Raw genomic sequence first — 16,460 nt, forward strand, 5'->3', positions numbered from 1 at the left:
AAGATGAAACTGGATGCTCATCTTGCTGGGATCCTATGACCCCAGCTGACGTCCTGCCCTTTGGGCGGGGGGCTGGACTCGATGATCTTCCGAGGTCCCTTCCAGCCCTAATGTCTATGAAATCTATGAAATCTATGAGAGCAGGACACACACAAACCTGGTCATCAGGCAGTACATACACAGCATGAAGGGGTACACCCCCCCCCACCCCGGGCACACATAGAACACAGGCGTCCAGGACACACACACACACACACACACACATAGCTAACACAACCAAGGTATCGAGAACAGATACACAGACGCAGACAGACAGACATGCACACACACACACACACAATTCAGGCATCTGGGCTCTTACCCCCACCTCGTACCCCCCCCAGCATGCCCCCCTCCCAGAGAACCCAGGTGGGGGCTCCCAGCCCCCACAACACCAATGAGAACATGAGGTCAGGGGGTTATCATTTATTGGGGGGTGAATATGCACAGGGCTCTGCATGGACCCCCTGCACCTCCCCCCCCAGGCTCCCAGGGACCCAGGCATCTTGGAGGGGCTAGAGTCTGGAGGTGCTGGTGCCCCTATAGGAGCAAGGCTGGGGCAGGGGTGGAGCCTGGATGCCTGGGTTCTCCCCCACCTTGTGGGGTTTAACATGGCTGGGACTGTGGTGAGTCACAGGAAGGCCATGATGTCAGTGGTGGGCGGAGCTGGCCTCCTGTGAGGTCACAGCCAGGTGACATCATCATGGGTAGCCACCATGGGGTCAGTGAGGTCACTCACCATGGCCACACTGGGAGGTGGTCATTGGTCATGTGATGGTATGTCAGAGGTCATGTGGCGTCAGCACCATGTGTATGTTGGGGGGTGTGATCAGAGCTATGAGATCATAGGGGAGATGAAGTCAAAGGTGGTCACTGTGGTGACACCATGGAGGTTGGTGGTTATGAAGTCACCATGGTAACGTGAGGGGCTGTCACAAGACACTGTCACCATGGCCTCTGGCAGATGAAGTCATCACCAGGGGCCTGTCACTGAGGTCAAAGGTTGCTTGCACACATGGGTCAAGTGAGGTAATCACATCCATGAGGTCAGTGAGGTCATTCCGTGATCACTATGGCAACACCATTGGTTAGCTGGCTATGGCAACATGAAGGCGGTCATGGGCCATGACCATGGCTGTGGAGGGTCACAATCATGAGCATGGTGACATCACAGAGGTCACGTGATGTTGCCATGGCTACCCGGACGAGGTTATAGGTTGTGACCATGGCAACAACACAGAGGTCACAGGTAACTATGGTGACACTCTAGTGGCCATGTGACATCACGGGCATGGCAAGATTACTGACATCAAAGGTCGTAGGCAGGGCCACACCACAGCGACCATGTGACATCACAGCCATGGCAACTTCATGGAGGTCAAAGGTCATAGGCAGGGTAATACTGCAGCGGCCATGTGACACTGCTGCCATGTCAATCTGCACGAGGCCATGGGCCACAACCACAGCAACCCCCTGGAGGTCAAAGGTCACAGGCATGGTCATACTACAGCGGCCATGTGACCTCACCACCATGGCAACCAGGTAGACATCAAAGGTCATAGTCAGGGGGACACTGCAGCAGCTATGCGAGGTCACAGCCCATCACCATGGAGATGCCACGACATCCCCCCACCCCCAATCAGGACTGTCCACTGTGACCCGCTCCGGGGCCCTGCCCTCCCCAGAGCCAGGAGGAGGCAGGGCCTGTGTCCAGTGCGGGGCAGAGGGCACGGGGTCAGAGGGCACGGGGCAGCCAAGCACCCAGGGCAGCGGCCAGGCCCAGCAGGGTGGGGATTGCTGGGGGGAGCTGGGCCGGGGGGGCCGCATTGCACAGGTCAGAGCTGCAGCAGGTGGAGGTGATGCGGTAGGAGCCCAGGTATCCGGGCAGGTACTCCCGGCCCCCGCAGTTCCATGCTGCCGCGCAGCCCCGGCTCCAGATGGGGTCGTGGACCTTGTGATCTGCAAGACAGAGCGAGAGTGAGAGGCACCGGGGGGGGCTGCGGGGGGCAGGGGAATGCAGGCCGGGAGTGGGGCGCACCGGGTGCCCATACCTGCCAGTCCTTTCCAGATGGCGCACTTGTCTCCCTCTTTGCACGTCACCACCTTGACCTCACACAGCTTCTCAAAGCCGCATTCGTAGCACCTCAGCCGGTGATTTTGGGATTCCCCTGGAGAGAGATATGGGGTTAACGAATGGGGGCAGGGGGCTGCGGGTCAGGAGTGAGGGGCACCCGCAGGACCAGGTGTGGGGGCTGCACATCTTTCCAATCTCTCCAACATCTTAATCCATGAATCTCCAATTAAATCCAGGCAGAAATTTCCTATCCACCCCTATTTTTTTGCCCCAGAAAACATATGGATTCTACCAACAAAGAGTCCCTCCCTGGGGAATTTCTTCCTATGGTTGAATCAAAGACAAAAAAACCCACTTTTTCAATGAAGAATTGCCCAGAAATATCCTTTGCACACTTGAACCAATCAGAGCCCTTATATTTCTCCTTTATGAGCACGAATTTGCCACTGGGCCCCCAAAACAGCCGGAAAAAGCCCTTCATTGGGCTTTTTTCTAATAATACCATATTTATCTGTGTATTATGCACCCATAAAAAGACACCCTGGGGAAGGCAATTTGAAGATGACAGGAGGTCCCCCCCCCCCCCCTTTAATCAAGATAGTTAGAATCAGACCCATTTTTAATGACTAATTTTGGAATAAGAAAAACAATTGCTGTGTGGTACGTAGTTAATTATGGTATTTCATTTAATCCTTTCTTTTTCCACCTGAGCACACCTTGCAACTGGAAGCTTGGCTGAGTCTCTCCCCGCCCCTGGAGTCGAGGGGGGGGGGGGGGTTCCTATATTACTGTACATTCTCACATATCGTTTGTCCTCAAATAAGACCCACTCTTTTGTTTTGGGGGTGAAGAAAAAGAATACCATGTCTTGTATACCAGACACCCTCATCTAAGACCTACATATTATTCTGGGGAAGATACAATGAAGGAAAAATAAATAAATGTATCATTCCATACAGCAGTGTAAATCTCCAGCTCATGCACTCAGCCTGTTCGAACCATTTGCACGGCTGACATATTAGCAGCTCAGCCAAAAGCTGCAACCCTAGCTGCTGCAGGAGACTGGATTCTGCGGTTTTGGAATGAGCTAAAAACAGGTTGTGAAATAGGAAGAGAGAGACTAGGAGTAGCCAATAAATGGCACAAATTCCCAAAGAGAGGTTAGCTTACTTAGTGGAACATCCAGCTTATTATAAAAGGAGAAAGTCTCATTAGCGGCTGTAGATTAGCAGGTGGAGTCTAACAAGCAGTGATGTTGGTTTGGTCTGAATTGAAACTTTCCCTACTATAATGGAGCTTTCCCACTTAAAAACACATCCCCCCATTTTTTCTGGGGGGCAGGGGCACACAAAGGGGTGCATATGGTAGGCTGAGAAATATGGTAGACTTCTACAGCCTCTGGAAAAGAAGAGAAACATTGCCAATGGAATGGAAAAAAACAAATAATTTGGGTTATATCATACTCACAAATCCTTGTTTTTCTTGTTTGGCTGGAAAAACTGAGACTCGTTTTGCCAAAGGAGGCCAGAAATCAAGCCTCCACCCAGCCCTTCTTCTGTTTAGTCAGTGGAAAAACAAAAAAGGTGGGGGGGGGGGGGGAAGGAAGAGGGGAGGAACATTCCTCAAACTGCCTCTTAGGATAGGAGAAAAAAGAAAACAAGGAGGATGAAAGGGCAAAGGAAACAGCTAATCCTATGGATGTGTTTGAAACATGGTTAGCTGGGAACGTTAATCTAAGGAATACTGAAAGCCAGACATCGCTAGCTGGACACACTAATACAGAATATTGAACAACTAAATGAGCTAATCATAAGGCCACATTACAAGACATCCTTAGCTTAGCTGTTAATTAATCAGGAATGCTGAAAGATAAAATCAAGATCTAGTTGTCTGGATTTGTTAGAAGATCTCGTTAGCTGGTCATTGTTAATTAATAATGAATACTGAGAAAGAAAAGAAATACTGAATCATATGGCTAGCTGGACACATTAACTAATAAAAAATATTGAAAGACTAGATAAGCTAATCATCATATGGACATATTTCAAGACATCGTTAGCTGGTGGCAATTAATAAGATCTATTGAAAGACAAAAGAAATACCCAGTCAATTAATAAGGATTGCAGAAACACAAGAAATAACCAATCATGTGGCCATATTATAAAACATCCTTAGCTTTAAATAACAATTAAAGTTGCATAGTTGAAAGGGAGGAAATAAGTAGTATGAGACCTAAGTGGAAAGTGCCAATTTTTAAGGCCAACTGAAAGACAATTGAAGGACAAGGAAATACACAACTATGTGGCTGCATTCCAAGCCATTGCTAGCAGAAAATAACAATTTAAAGCAAAGTTTGAAAAACAAGATTATAGCTCATCATGTGGACGTGCTATGAGACCTCGTTAGCTGGCAATACCCATTAATAACCCAAGTTCCTTCCCAAATCTAACCATGAAAAGGAGTGAGATCAAAAAGACCATGCTAGTCAGGGAAGCCTGGAGGAAATCTGTAGTGACCACAGAAGAAGAGAGGCCAGACGACTAGTTCAGGTCAATGTTGACCAACAGAAGCAAAGGGTCTTGTGAACATGACCTGATGGACCTTTCCCAGCTTGGACATCCCAAGGAAAAGAGACCACCATTTTCGACCTGGAGGGATGTGGGCAGTGGGGTCCCCCATGGCTCGGTCCTCGGGCCCGCACTGTTCAACATCTTCATCAGTGACTTTGACGAGGGGGTAAAAAGCACCCTATTCAAATTTGCTGATGACACTAAGATGTGGGGGGATGTGGGCATACTAGAAGGGAGGAATAGGCTGCAATTGGACCTAGAGAGGTTACAGGGGTGGGCAGATGAGAACAGGATGGGTTTCAACACTGACAAGTGCAAGGTGCTGCACCTAGGGGGGAAGAACCAGCAGCAGACCTACAGGCTGGGGAACTCCCTTCTCGTCAGCGCAGAGCCAGAAAAGGATCTGGGAGTCATTACTGATGCCAAAATGAACATGAGCCGGCAGTGTGGGGACGCGGTCAGGAAGGCAAACCATACCTTGTCATGCATCTACAGATGCATCTCGAGCAGGTCCAAGGAGGTGATCCTCCCCCTCTATGAGACACTGGCCAGGCCCCAGTTGGCGTACTGTGTCCAGTCCTGGGTGCCGCACTTCAGGAGGGATGTGGACAGCATTGAGAGGGTTCAGAGGAGGCCACCTGCATGATGACAGGGCAGCAGGGCAGGCCCTACGAGTAAAGGTTAAGGGACCTGAACCTGTTCAGCCTCCACAAGAGAAGGCTGAGGGGGATCTAGTGGCCTGTTACAAACTAGTCAGGGGGGACCAGCAGGCATTGGGGGAGTCCCTGTTCCCTCGAGCACTACCGGGAGTGACTAGAAATAACGGTCACAAGCTGGCAGAGGGTAGATTCAGACTAGATATCAGGAGGTATTTCACTGTCAGGGCAGCTAGGATCTGGAACCAACTTCCAAGAGAAGTGGTGCTGGCTCCTACCCCGGGGGTCTTCAAGAGGAGGCTGGATGAACATCTTGCCGGGGTTGTTTGACCCCAGTGCTCTTTCCTGCCACGGCAGGGGGTTGGACTTGGTGATCTGTCAAGATCCCTTCTGACTCGACCAACTGTGAAACTATGAAGGACATCCCGTTCCCATCATCTCAGTGACTGTATGGCTAAACCATGGTGCCTTCCTTCTGTGAAGGTCTCTCCTCTGTCCATGCAAACAGCGATTGGCCCACCTGGCTCTCAGGGGTCCAATCTCCTGCTCTGGGTGGAGACATCCTGATCTGACCTTCGAGAGTTGGTTAGAAAATGATGCACCTGTGATCTTTTCCGATGGGGGTGGATGGAAAGTCAAGTGGAAGGCACTGAACACAACTCAACCCAACCCAACCCAGTGGGTCTTTGGGCTTTAAGGACTGGGGGAGAGGTCCTGAGAGGGATGAAGCAGGGTCCGGGGGCCTTGTCTTGTGTTTTGGGGCCAAGGCTTGACCCTATTGACCAAACTCCATAGGGGTCTTGTGTCTCACTAGGAGGGGAGGTCAAAATGGCTGGATGTGACGGTGGCCACCATACATAACTCATATACACAGACCCTGAGGTTAATGGGAATGACTTATGACCTCCCAGGGGGGTCATGGTTAAAGGCACAGCAGCTCCAGGTCCGGAAATGGTGCCCCGCACTCCCAACCCCAGCCCACATCATTGTTGGTGCCCCTCACTCCTGACCTGCAGCCCCCTGCCCACTCTGGCACTGCTGATGCCCCTCACTCTTGCCTGCAGCCCCCTTCCCCACAAAGCCCTGCTGGTGCCCCTCACTCCCAAACCATAGCCCCCTGCTCCCCCAGCCTTGCCAGTGCCCCTCACTCCTGACCTGAGCCCCCTGAGCCCCCACTCTACTAGTGCTCCTTACTCCCACCCCACAGCCTCCTGCCCCCCCCACCAGTGCCCCTCATTCCTGACCTGCAGCCTTCTGCCCCATCAGCCCTGTTGGTGCCCCTCACTCCAGACCCATAGCCCCCTGCCCACCCAGCTTTAATGGTGCTTCTCAGTCCCAAGCTGCAGCTCTCAGCCCTACCAGAGGGAGATGTTATGAGTCTTTCCCGGTTTCAGTTCAGCTCCAGGGCTCATAGGGGGCCTGAGGCACCACAGGGCTGGATGGGGAACAGCTAATCCACGTGGGGCAGGAACATCAGATCAGGCTGGGGGCAGGGGGCGGGGAGTGGCTCCTCTATGGGCTGGAGCTACTATGAGTTGCCTTGTTCTTTGGAACCCAGGGGTCTGGGCTCCCAGCCCCCCCTGCACTGATCCAAAAGTCCCTCCTCCTCTCCCAGGGCATGGAGAGAACCCAGGTGTGTGGGCTCCCAGACCAACCCTACTCAAACCAGCAGAGCTAGTGAGCATGGGGGCATCCAGGGCTCGGGGAGCAGGGGGCTGTGGGTTGGGAGTGAGGGGCATCAGCTGAGTTGGGGGGATCAGGGGAGCTGCAGGGTAGGAGTGAGGGGCACCGGTAAGGCAGGAGTGGGGAGGGGGGGGGGGTGATCTCTTACCTGGGTGGCACAGACACCCCAGAAACAGAAGCAGGGCTGAGACCTTCATGGCAATGCTGGGGCAGGTCCAGAAGCCTCCAGGACCTTTATAGCCTGTGGCAGGTGGAGACAGGAAGACTGGGACAGGTGAGGTGAGGGATTGGGTGTTCCAGCCATGCCCCAAGGCCCCGGTGTGGGGGTGGGGACAGGGCACAGCCCAAGTTCCCCCCCCACCTCCCCGTCCTGCCAGTGCCTCTTGCTCCCAGCCTGCAGCCCCTGGACCCCGCAATCCCTGATGGTGCCCCTCACTCCTGACCCACAGATCCTGCCCACCCCCCAGCCCAGCCTTGCCAGTGACAGGCTGTCAGTTCTTCACCCGTCAACTGGACAAGTCCCAGCCTGTAATTTTCATTCCTCATTATTGTTATCATCAGACCAACCTTCTGTTAATTATAGCTCACATCTGAGCTCCTGCGTGTTCAGGGCGCCGGGGAATTTTGGGTTACAGCGGAGTTGGGCGGGGGGGGGGTGGGCGTGGGAGGGCTGTGAGCTCGGACACCTGGGTTCTCTCCCACCTTCATCACAGCTTTGGTGCCAGGGAAGAAGAGCCCTAGCCCTGTTGGTGCCCACCCGGTACCCCTCACTCCCAACCTGCTGCCCCCAGTGCCCCTCACTCCTGACCCATCTCTTGTCCAGCGGAACCCGGTGTCTGGGCTCATCATGGTCCTTCAGTTTAGCTGCATCTGTGGGCCATCATGGTGGAACCTCCCCATGCTTGTCCATGGGCAATGCAGCATTAGGGTGGCCAAGAATTCCTTATGTGCTGGTTGGTGGAGAAGATATCGCATGACCTTATCTTCCAGCTGGCCCTCTGATACCCATGAATGACCTCCATGACCTTGCAACTGCCAGAGAAGGTGAAAGGAATGTCACCATGAAGATGAAGTGGCTGTTTTGGGGGAAAGCATGGAGGTACTTCCAAGGCACTGGATGATCCACCAATGTCATCAACCCAGTTGCCTTGGTTTTGACTTCTAGGATGTCCCATGGGACATGGTGGGGGTAGACCTATTACTTCCCCAGAGCCCGGGACCATCTGTGGAGAACAGGCCCAACTCAACCAGGGGAAATATCCTAGAGGTGGGAGCTGTAGGTAGGCATGGATGCTTAGGGTTAGGCTGAGAGATTTGTCCCCTTGGCTCCTGGTGCCATGATGGAAGGGGAGGGGGTGGATGGATGGACTCGCTGAGGGCTTTCTCAGGGCCTGGCATGGAAGGCTTCTCCATGGTGGTGTCAGGTCTAGGTGGTTATAGGCTGGGGTTCTAGGTGTGTCTTCCATCACAGGTGCCCCTGGGTGGTCATTGGCTGGGGATCAAAGCATGTTTTCCATCACAGACTCCTCTGGTTAGCTATAGGTTGGGGTTTTAGGTGCGTCCTCCATCACTGACCCTTTTTGTTAATGGTAGGCCAGGGTTCTAGGTGTATCTTCCATCACAGATACCCCTGGGTGTCCATAGGCTGGGGATCAAGGTGTTTTTCATCACAGATCACCCTCCCACTCGGGTGGGTATAGGTCAGGGTTCTAGGTTTGTCTTCCATCACAGGCCCCTCTGGGAAGCCGTAGGCTGGGGTTCTAGGTGTGTCTTTCATCACCACCCCCCCCCGCAGGTGGCAACAGGTTGGTTTCTAGGTGTGTCCTCCATCACAGAGATATCTGGGTGGCTGTAGATCAGTGTTGTATCCTAGGTGCATTGTCCATCACAGGCCCCACCCTGGGTGGTCACAGGCCAGGTTCTGGGTGTGTCTTCCATCAAAGACCCTCCTGAGTGGCTATAGGCTGGATTCTATGTGTGTTTTCCATCACAGACCCTGAAAGGCAACATGGTTGGTCTCATGGAGGCTCTGATGAGCACGAAATGAGTCACTGTCTCCACCTAGCACCCCAGGGCAATGTGGGCACTACCTTTTGAGCCCTGACAGCTGCCTGGCATGGCAGGGAGGGCAGGTTGTTTTGAGAAGGGCTTAGCGGGGTGGAGGCTTCAGGCCTGGCCTATCCTAGCCAAGGAACAAGAGCCCCATTGATAGGTCAAGATGTGGCAGCTAGGCAGGTGGGAGATCCACCAGTTGGATAATGGGTTGGAGGTGGGTGGGCACTGCAGCTCTCCCACCAGCCATTGGAGGGCACCAAGAGGTCCCCACTGGCCAACCCTGCTCAATGGAATGGTCAAGCCAGTGGGTGGCACAGGCTGGAGCTCAGTCAAGAGACTGCAGGGGAGCTGAAGGATGGAGAAAGGGGATTCTTAGTGGGGTGGGAGGTGGTTGGACTGGGAACAAGCTCCCAGTGTGGGGGAAGGGAAGGGAAAGGAAAGGAGTGGCTGGGATTTCCCTCGGGGCAACAGTGAGTCATCAGTAGAGATGGAAAATACCGTGGCCTAGCACATGCCCAGGGCTGGCAGAGAACCCAAGCATCCTGGCAGGTTGCCTCTGGTTGTGTTATAGCCAACGTCCCCTCCCAGACCTGGGAAAGAATTCAGGAATCCGGGCTATGCTCTAACTCACCAGCCCTGCCTGCATTCCCACAGCCAGGGAAGAAACCAAGCATCCAAGTTCCTAAAACCCCTCTACTTGCTCCAGCTCATCGGCCCTCTGGAGTGGAGAGAGAACCCAGGCATCCGGGATATTAATGGAAACTTTGTATTTACGAGGACCTAAGAGCCTGTCCTCCCACTGTCAACCCACAGCCCCCCACCTATAGACATGGGGCCTCTCACTCCCAACCTATAGCCCCCTGCCCCCCTAAGCCTGGTTGGTGCCCCTCACTCCCAACCCACAGCCCCCTGCCCTCCCCAGTCCAGACAGTACCATTCACTCCTGATTTGCGCCCCCTCCCCACCCCCAGCCCTGCTAGTACCCCTCACTCCAGACCCACAGTCCCTGCTCCCCCCACTTTGGCCAGTGCCCCTCACTCCCAACCCACAGCCCCCTGCCCCTCCAGCCTGGCTGATGCCCCTCACTCCCAGCATGCAGCACCCTGCCCACAGCTGCCTGCTGCTGGACCTTGAGCTTGCACTGCCCCCTACTGGCTCAACCTTTCATTGCAACTCCCTGGGGCACTGAAGGGGTGGGGCAGGTACAGCAGGGATAAAACCCAGGTGTCCAAGCTCCCAGGGCCTCCTGCTTCCACCCCACAGCCCCCAACCCCCTCCCAGAGAACCCAGGCATCTGTGCCCACCTCCACCCCAGCTCTGATGTGCCCTGATGTGCCCATCCCCACCCCAAGCCCAGAGCGCACACACCAGACTTCAGGAAGATTTCTCTGGCTTTTATTAACCCCTTGAGACCCACCACAGGCTCCTGGGCTCTCTGGGAGGTGAGGATGGGCATGGCTGGCCCCTGGACTCCTGGGTTCTCCAGCTGATGGGGGTGAGGCCTGCCACACAGACTCCTGGGCTCTCTGGCAAGTGGGCAGGGGCCGAGCGCCCAAACTCCTGGGTTCTCCAGCAGGTGGGGGTGCGGTCCGGCACCCGGACTCCTGGGTTCCTCAGCAGGTGACTGCGGTCAGGCCCCCGGACTCCTGGGTTCTCTGGGTGGTGGTGGGGGCTGGACTGCAGGACTCCTGGGTTCTCCACGGGGTGTAGCTGGGAGCCTGGACACCTGGGTTCATCAGCAGAGGGCTGGGGCTGGGAGCCCGGACTCCTGGGTTCCCTGGCAGTGGGGTAGGCCTGGACGCCTGGGTTCTGCTTGTGGTGTGGCTGGGCACCCAGATGCCGGGGTCTCTCCAGGGGACCCCTAGAGCAGCAGGGCGGCAGTGAGGGTGGAGGCCAGGCCGGCCAGCAAGAGGCGGGTGGGTGGGGTGCTGGAAGAGGGGCTGGCCCCATTGCACAGGTCGTGGGGGCAGCAGGTGCGGTTGTAGTTGATATCAAAGATGGAATCGTGCTGCTGTGTCCGGTTGCACTGGGCCATGCTTTCATTTGTGGTGCAGCCGGACTTGGAGAAGAGCTTTACGTGCCCTGGGGGGGAGGGGGGAAGAGGTGAGGGCCTGCCTGGACACCTCGGTTTCTGCCCTGCTCCCACCCCAGCCCTCGTCTGCCTCCCAGAAAACCCTGGCATCCAAGAACCACCCCTGTCTCCCCGCCCCAGCCACAACCCTTGGGAGATGCAGCCACCTTGTGCCCTGTCCAGTCCTGGGACCCCTGCCACCTCCTGCGCACACACACACACCCACCCACACACACAGAGCCACCCCTGAGGTCTCACGTGCACACACACACAACCCAGGTGTCTGACCCCCCCACCCCAGGTGTCCAACACACACATACTTGAGGTGTCTCACACACACACACATACACATTGGGTGTGCACATACACACACATCCTAGGTGTCTGGGATACACACACAGGCTCCGCCCCACCCTTTCCTCAAGCCACGCCCTTCTTAAGCCCACCCCCAGAGCCGCCCTCCTCAGGCCACTTGCATTCCTGAAGCCCTGCTGCACCCAGAGTCCCTCCCACACTGTAAACCCCTCCCCTGCCCAGACCCCACCCTCCCTTTCCCAGGCCCCTCCTATTCTGGAAGCCACACCCCCTCAGTGCACCCCTCCCACTCCTCTAGCCCCTCCTCTCCCAGGCTCCTCCCCCCATGCACCCCTACCAGGCCATGCCCCTCCCACCCTTCAAGCCACACCCTTCTGAGGCCATGCCCCTCCCACTCAAGACCTGCCCTCCCCCAGGTTGGCCCCTCCCCAAACCCCTGCCACCCCTCAAGTCACCCCCTCCCTGTCCTTCAACCTGTCCTCTCCACAGGTCCTACTCTCCTGTACCCCCATGCTCCTCCCACTCCTCAAGCCCCTCCTCATGCCCCTCTCCTCTCTCTCCCAGGATCCTCCCAAACCTCAATCCCCATCCTCCTGTTCCTCAGGCTCCTCCCACTCTCAAGCGCAGCCCTCCCCAGGCCACCCCCCACCCCCTGGTGGCTACCAGAAGCTGTTGAGATATTAGGAGTCCTGGTTCCCCAGCTCTTACCCCTCAAGGCTGGGGGCAGGAGGCATTTCTGGGCCCCAGAGCCCCCACCCCAGGGCCCTGCTCCCTTCCTGTCCCCCTGTGGGGCAGTTAGCCCCCCCAACTCACCAATGTAGGCCTTGATGACTTCACACTGCCCATCCATGACCAAACATGGGTCCTTGCGGTGGAAGCAGAGGGAGCCCACCTTGAACTTGCAGACATTGCAAACCAGGCCCTGGGCTGTGAGGGGAGAAAAGTGGAGGAGAGGTCAAAGGGTGCCTGGACACCTGGGTTCCTTGGGAAGGGAGTGGGGGTTGGGGGCTGAGAACAGGGGGCCTGGATGCCTGGGTTCCCTGCCCAGCTCTGGGAGGATTTGTTCTGGGCCTCCCCCTCCCCACCTCCCAGTCCTCCCTTCCCAGCCCACCCCTCCCCACTGCCCAGCCCACCCCAGCTACTTCCCAAGGCCTTTCAAACCAGATACCCAGCTCAGGGAATTCCTGGGGGTATCCAGCACTCAAGATCCACATGGATCTCATCCATGGATGCCGCAGCTGGCTCTATCACAGAGCCAGCTGCACCCTGGATGGTCAGATAGACTCAGCCGCTCCACTACTGAGCCAGTCACTACCCAGAGCCGAAAACCAGCTCCACCCCAGAGCCAGCTGTGTGTGGTAACTTACTCACTGGTCCCACTCCAGAGCCAGCCACAGCTCCTACGCCTGTTACACCCAGCCCAGTGCAACCCCTAGAGCCAGTCCCAGCTCCTATCTCCATTATGCCCAGCATGATGCCCCCAGAGGGCCAGCCATAGGAAATAAGCCTTTCAGGAAGCCGGGAGGAGATGGAAAACTGAGGTGTTGTCACCGCTACTGCTGGTCCCATCCCTCCCTTTCCCAACCCCACCCTGCTCTATTCTGTTTGACCCCTCCCAGAGATGGGGCTCGCAGCCCAGATACCTGGGTTCTCTGGGAAGAGAGTCGGGCTGGTGGGTTGGAGTAGGGGCGTGCTGGGAGCCTGGACGCCTAGGTTCTTTAGGAGGGAATCGGGTAGGAGCAGGGTGGGCTGGCCTGGGTTCTCCCCCATTTTGAGGAAGGGAGTTTGGGAGAGGAGTGTGGGCCACTGCTTAGAGTGGGCTTTGGGTGGCTGGGTGGAGCCCAGATGCCTGGGTTCACTGCCCTTTCTTAACATCTGGGTGACACAGAGGCTTGTTTCATCACTGGCCAAGACATGTGAGCCACCCGCTCCCCACCCCTCCCCTGTGACTCAGTCTCACATTGGGGGGAAGCTGCGGCTGAGGCTGGGGTGGAGATGGGACCCACCCTGCAGCTCCTCTTCCAGAGGACTCAGGTGTTCTGGCCTCTCCATTGCCCAATGGTTTGAAGCAGGGATATGGGACAGGCTGAATGCTGTTGACTTCCAGTCCCCGTGGGGTTGGGGTCCAGATGCCTGGGTTCCCTAAGAGGGCAGTGGAGGCTGGGAGCCCAGATGCCTGGGTTCCACTCCCCACCCAGGAATGTGCCAGGGAAAAAGTGTGCCCAGACCCACTCTGGGTGAGACGTTCCTGGCTCTCAGGCTCAAGTGGAGTGGGAGGGGCATGAAACCACTCAAGGGGTCAAGAGGCATTCCTCAGGGCTGCATCAGGGCCCTGCGAGGCATGTAGGGACCCAAGCATTCCCTCCCCCCGCATACACAACCCAGGCATCTGAGACACACACCCATGAACAACATACATGCACACTCCTGACCCAAGCTTCGTTGCTGAAAGAAAGCTCCTTCACCTAATGGTGCTGGACCCCCAAGAGAACCCGTGCACCTGGGCTTCCCCCATAAAGAACTCAGGTGTCTGACACCCCCCCCCCACCCAAGTTTCATTGCTTAACTAAATCTGCTTCACCTAATGCTGCCTGAACCCCAAGAAAACCCACAAGTCCAGGCTCCCCCTGCAAAAGAACCCAGGTGTCTGGGCTCCAGCCCCTGGGACTCACCCAGTGTCAGGCTGAGCAGCAGAGAGACCCCGAGGAGCAGGACACGTCTCATTGCTGTAGCCTGAGGAGTCCGGGTGCTGGTGAGGGGCCAACCTGGTCTGAAGTATTTAAGCCCTGCCTGGGGTGGGGCAGCCAATCAGGGGCAGGGAGGGGCTGGGTGGGGCCGGACCGGGTAGGAGAGGGTGGGAGCACCTGGGGGAACCCAGATCTGTGTACATGTCCCCTGTTCCCCACCCCTTCCCCCCAGCCCCCCGCCCCCAGCCCTGCGGTGTCCCTCACTCCCCACCCACAGCCCCTTGCTTGCCCCCGCCCCAGCCCTGCCGGGGGCCCTCACTTCCGACCCGCAGCCCTCTGCCCCCCCAGCCCGCCTTTCCCCCCTCCTTCAACTTTATAAAGGGCTTGTTGTTTTCTTGTCTTCCTACATTCTTCTGACTCGCTGCTGCTTGCTAGTCGTGGTGAGCAGCGAGGGAGGCGGGCAGAGCTGGAGGGGCCGCGGGTCAGGAGTGAGGGGCGCCGCAGGGCTGGGGGATTCCGGCCGCCCCCGGGCTCGTGGGCGCCGGGGCTCGTCCAGCCTCTCCGCTCCCGGGTGGGGCTGGGGCGTGATCCCGGCACTGCCCCCAGCTGGGGAGGGAGGGACTCAAGCGTCCCAGCCCTCCCACGGCCCTGCGCACGCCCAGCGCCGAGAAACCCACGGTCCGGTTTCGTTCTGTCTCTGTCACCCCCCCATCACACAGACCCCGAGCAGCCGGGGCTCAGACACACGCAGTCCAGGTGTAAGGTGCACACACACACACACACACACACACACACACACACACAGAATTCAGGTGCCTGGGACACACACACACATACACACCCAGGTGTCTTGGAAACACAGACACAAACACAGAATCCATGTGTCAGACACAAACATACACATACACACCTTTCAAACACCAGGTGACCAGGGTATGGACCCCCTCCCCGGGGAAACACACGCACACAACCCACCTCTCTCTCTCTCTCTCTCTCTCTCTCTCTCTCTCTCACACACACACACACACACACTGAACCTGGACGTCCAGGAACCACACACACACACACAACCCCCATGTGTGTCTCTCTCTATCACACACACACACACACACACACACTGTCTGAACCCAGGTGTCTATGACACATGCAAGCGCTAACATGCACACTCACCCACACACACAGAACCCATGTGTTGGACTCCCCCTCCCCCCCCAGCCATCACACACACACACACACACACACACACACACACACACACACCCCTCTCCCTTGAACACCCTCCTCCCCAGGCTCATCAGACCCCAAGACTGCGGCTCCACCCCAGACCAGTTGCCCAGTCCATGCCAACTGGACTTCACTGGGACATTGGGTCCCTATCCTGCTTTCTAGCAGAAGTGACAGTACAGTAAAAGCCCACCCCTTCCTTCCTGTTGGCCGAGCCCCGGCTGGCCTATCATCGCAGGCACTTCCATTTGTGCCCAGTAGATGGCAACGCCATACACAAAATACCCGATTCTTTCTCAAAAGGGTTTATTTCGCTGTCCCCTGGGTCCCCACCTGGGTCCCTTAGACCCAACACCCTTTGTTCCACCCCCAGCACCAATCATTAGACCAAAGAGTCCTCATTAGACCCAAGACAGCCCTCATTAGTTTCAAGAAAACCTCATTAAACTCAAGGCATCCCTCATTAGATCCAAGTCCTCCTCGCTAGAGTCAAAGGCCCCTCACTAGACCTAAGGACCCTTTGTGGGACCCAGGCCCCTCTCGTTAGACTCAAAACCCTTTCATTAGACTTAAGGACCCCCTTGTCAGACCTAAACCCCCATTAGGTTTAAGACCCCATCGTTAGACCCAGGAAACCCCTTCATCAGACTGAGGACATCCCTTGGCCAAGACCTCATTAGACTCCAGGCCCCTCATTAGACTCAAGGCCCCCTTGTTAGACTCAGGGAAGCCTTATTAGTCATAACCCCCCACTTTGTTAGACCCAAGACAACTCTTGTTACGCCCAAGCCCCTCACATTAGACACAACACACACCTTGTTAGATTCCTAAGACAGCCCTGGTGACAAGCAAACCCCCTTATTAAGACTGTCACCACCCCATGATCCTGGCTCCATCTCCCGGTCCTGCTCCTGGATGCTGTTCCCTGCCCACCTGAAGCCCCATCCCTTCCACCCGGCCCAGCCCAGCGCCCTGCCCATGGGGGTCCCATGCCAATATCCATGCAGACCCCACTTGCCTCTGCCAGTGGGTATGAGGAGATGAACCCAGGGCCAAATGAGAACAATTGGAATCTCCCTGGTACTT

At 56.3% G+C, this 16,460-nt stretch overlaps 2 protein-coding genes across 3 annotated transcripts in view; both read right to left on the reverse strand.

Moving 5' to 3' along the window:
* Nucleotides 1–450: 450 nt before the first annotated feature.
* Nucleotides 451–7,437, reverse strand: LOC109284088 (sperm acrosome membrane-associated protein 4-like). 2 transcript variants are annotated; one of them, XR_009455422.1, is made up of 3 exons: nt 3,581–3,686; nt 2,091–2,207; nt 451–1,998 (listed from the first exon to the last, which is right to left on the reverse strand). XR_009455422.1 is itself a non-coding variant. In XM_059714372.1 (3 exons), exons 1-3 carry the CDS (start codon nt 7,217–7,219, stop codon nt 1,775–1,777), a joined length of 390 nt encoding a protein of 129 aa, XP_059570355.1. In that variant the 5' UTR covers nt 7,220–7,437; the 3' UTR covers nt 451–1,774. The 2 variants fall into 2 exon arrangements, 1 of the variants encoding a protein (XP_059570355.1); XM_059714372.1 differs by lacking the exon at nt 3,581–3,686 and adding an exon at nt 7,171–7,437.
* A 3,019-nt stretch (nt 7,438–10,456) lies between these two features.
* The window catches only part of LY6G6C (lymphocyte antigen 6 family member G6C), a 30,568-nt gene continuing 24,564 nt past the window's right edge, over nt 10,457–16,460 (reverse strand). The window contains exons 2-4 of the mRNA XM_059714103.1: nt 14,558–14,756; nt 12,277–12,390; nt 10,457–11,159 (exon numbers count right to left, since the gene is read on the reverse strand). Coding sequence (XP_059570086.1) covers nt 10,939–11,159; nt 12,277–12,390; nt 14,558–14,756 — 534 coding nt within the window. The 3' untranslated portion in view covers nt 10,457–10,938. The remainder of the gene's footprint in view (nt 11,160–12,276; nt 12,391–14,557; nt 14,757–16,460) is intronic.

Source organism: Alligator mississippiensis, chromosome 11, assembly GCF_030867095.1.
Source record: "Alligator mississippiensis isolate rAllMis1 chromosome 11, rAllMis1, whole genome shotgun sequence".
NCBI lineage: Eukaryota > Metazoa > Chordata > Crocodylia > Alligatoridae > Alligator > Alligator mississippiensis.

Bases quoted from the DNA above. Each gene is read 5' to 3' on its own strand.
- LOC109284088 (XM_059714372.1), bottom strand. From the start codon at position 7,219: ATGAAGGTCTCAGCCCTGCTTCTGTTTCTGGGGTGTCTGTGCCACCCA. The intron at 2,208-7,170 runs GTAAGAGATCAC...ATCTCTCTCCAG, and splicing joins GGGGTGTCTGTGCCACCCAG to GGGAATCCCAAAATCACCGG. The intron at 1,999-2,090 runs GTATGGGCACCC...TCTGTCTTGCAG, and splicing joins CATCTGGAAAGGACTGGCAG to ATCACAAGGTCCACGACCCC.